Raw genomic sequence first — 3,070 nt, forward strand, 5'->3', positions numbered from 1 at the left:
TATATATTTCCAAATGTCTTAACTTACTCTTCCTGTTAAATGACTCACTGGATGTGTATGATGAATGCAAGGTTGTGCAGCAATTAAGCCAGTGGCTCTCAGATCTGCCTTCAGTCCACACAGTGCTCACTTTTCACAATCCAGTCAATAACCAGTAAATGTAATCAAGTCTCGATAGTTCATTTTTGATAGTTCATTTCACCTAGAAATACATCACAATACAGTAATAAACTTAGTTGCAACTTTTCAGCTTGTTTTGTCCAAGTACCCCAGCATCATAGCTAATTATTGTTACAATAGTAAAATATTGAAAAATAATATATTAATAAATGAATGTTAACAAACATGAGGTCACCTTCAGTTTAAAGACTTTAAGAATCATAATTTTCTTATTCTGTGCAGCAACTTTTTAATTTTGTGTGTGTACAGGGGCTGATTCCATTCATCTGTTCTAAATATATATATATATATATTTAAGGTCCCTCAGACTGCCACATTAGCAAAATAGTGTACTCGTACTTTTCAGGTTTATGATGCCATTACTGGAAGAACTGTTGACTTTCATTAGAATTTTGGCAGGAACTTATGGGTACCATCTTCTGACTCAGCCCTTTTCAAAAAGGTAGAGGTTCTCTAGAGGGTTATATTATAAAGATACATCAGGTATTTTTTTCATTTTTAGGTGTATAAAAGATTGATATTTTGTCTTTAATCAAGCAAGGTGTAGGCCTAATTATATGAATGAATTTTATTTCATTTTTTAAATCTGAGTGATTGTCATTTCAACAAGTATATGACCATGATATGAATGTGTATAATCACACAGTAACTATTCTTTTGTTATTTTAAGTCATGTACATTCTTTAGCAGTGACTATTTACTAGTGAGTGGAATATCATTGATATTTTTCTTCAGCTGGGAAGGACAAACCGCCCATTGCCAATGCTGGACGGGATGTGGTGGTCCAGCCTAATGAGGAGGTGTTGCTGAATGGCATTGAGAGTTGGGATGATAGGGACATCATCAGCTACGAATGGATTCTCATCAGTGGAGATGAATCTGTCCGTATAGAGGTATTATATTGGATTCTAGCGTTTGAGCTGATATGATATTAATGTTGTCAGGCAATTATGTTTCCAGTTATGATGTTAAAATGAATTAAGATGCTTTTAAGGGATTGTTTCTTTGTCATCTTAAAAAAGCGAATTCTGTCATTATTTACTCACCTTCATGTCATTCCAAACCTGTATGAGTATGATAACTTTATGTAGAACATAAAAAGAAATGTCTCCATGTTTCCCTCACTCACTAGTTGACAGCTTTTGTTTTATAGCATAATAATACCCAATATCTGATCTGAATCTAATTAACTGCTCAACAGAAAACTGATCTGCCAGACCAGGTGAAGGTGTCCAAGTTGGTACCTGGGGTGTATAAGTTCAAACTGACAGTGACAGATTCTGCACACCATTCTGATTCTGCTCAAGTCACTCTCTTGGTTCTCACTCCTGAGCAATCTGAGCGTGAGTATTATTTTTAATTTGCTTTGCTGACGCACTCCTAGGCTTATACCTTTAGAAATAAGGCTCCATATTTATCTCACTATTAATGAGAAGTAAATGGAAAAACAAACTATAGTGCTAACTTATTTTTATGGAGTTGTTCTCCTACCTGTCATCTTTGTAAATGTTTAAGAATACCATAGTATTTTTTAACCTGGAAAATAAACTTGGAAATAAACAGAGCTTTATGTTGATATATTTAACATAAAGAAACGTTTTGTACTAATGTGGTTTATGCTTTAAAATGGCATTGTGTAATGTGTACTATGAATATTGCTGTCTCTTATGACAAACTGTGTTAGTAAAAAATAAAGGAGATTAAGGTAAAGCACATTTTCAGACATGTCTTAGGCTTACAAATAACTAATGTAGTGATGGGTTGGGGATGACTCTCTCTCTCTGTGTGTGTGTTTTTATTGTGTGAGAGACCTTACCGCTCCCTCTGCAAATGTGCAGAACCGGTTTGACGTGTTACAGGCTTTGAGTCATAGTTGCGCAGTATATGGATAACTGCTCTGCGTAAACACAAAACACACCCCCAGCAAAGACCTATTAATGAATTACAGCAAACTGTGAAGATAAATTATCTCGTAGCATTCTCTTCTGTAACCTTCTGTAACCTCAAACTTCAGTAAATGTCACAAATGACATTTTGGACTTGCCTAACAAAGAGGCAAAAAGAACTGGAGAGGGAAAAATATGAAGGTGGAAAAGGGGGGCAGCAGGAGGGGAAATAGATATCAATAAAGTATTTTATGGTAAAATGACAGAAGAATGAACCCACTGAAGAAATTAGGTCAGTTTTAGCAGCTGTTGAATCATTGCATGCAAATGCTTTTTACTCACTGTCTAATCACCCTGTTTATGTGACGCATCCATGTCTGGTTCATGACTACAGCAGCACATTTTGTGTGATGGAACATGTAATTTTTTTACTTTTAAGATAATGATATTCCATTAAACAACAACTTTACACATGCATATATTTACTTTAGGGAATTGTTTGTCATAAGTCATACAAAATTTAGAGAGGATTATGCCTAAAGCAAAAATAATAAGTACATTTTCTGAAGGAAATATACGTGGTGCCTGTCGTGGCAACACTGCAGTTGATAGGGTGCTTACAAATGTGGTTGCTACAGTGGCTGCCCTACCCTGGGTGGTTGCTAGACTGTTGCTAGTGTGTTCAGGGTGGTTGCTAGGTCTTTGGTTGGTTGTTCTGGGTGGTTGCCAGTAGAGCCCAACATCATGTCTCTGATATTCTGGTGCTTGTTTATGTTCCTATACAGTTGCTAGGCTCCTCTGGATGGTTGCTAGGGTGAACCAGTAACCAAGTTGATAGTTACAGACTAGTTGTCTATATGTGACCCTGAACCACAAACCCAGTCATAAGGGAAATATTTCTGAAATTTATACTGAAATTTCTGAGATTTATACATCTTCTGAAAGCTGAATACATAAGCTTTCCATTGATGTATGGTTTGTTACGATCAGACAATATTTGTCTG

General features: G+C 35.9%; 1 protein-coding gene across 1 annotated transcript in view; it reads left to right on the top strand.

Moving 5' to 3' along the window:
* spint1b (serine peptidase inhibitor, Kunitz type 1 b) overlaps positions 1–3,070 on the top strand; it is a 23,612-nt gene that overhangs the window by 5,929 nt on the left and 14,613 nt on the right. The window contains exons 3-4 of the mRNA XM_016462797.1: positions 916–1,073; positions 1,382–1,523. Of these exons, the coding sequence (XP_016318283.1) occupies positions 916–1,073; positions 1,382–1,523 (300 nt within the window). The remainder of the gene's footprint in view (positions 1–915; positions 1,074–1,381; positions 1,524–3,070) is intronic.

Source organism: Sinocyclocheilus anshuiensis, unplaced genomic scaffold (assembly GCF_001515605.1).
Source record: "Sinocyclocheilus anshuiensis isolate Anshui unplaced genomic scaffold, SAMN03320099.WGS_v1.1 scaffold937, whole genome shotgun sequence".
Lineage (NCBI taxonomy): Eukaryota > Metazoa > Chordata > Actinopteri > Cypriniformes > Cyprinidae > Sinocyclocheilus > Sinocyclocheilus anshuiensis.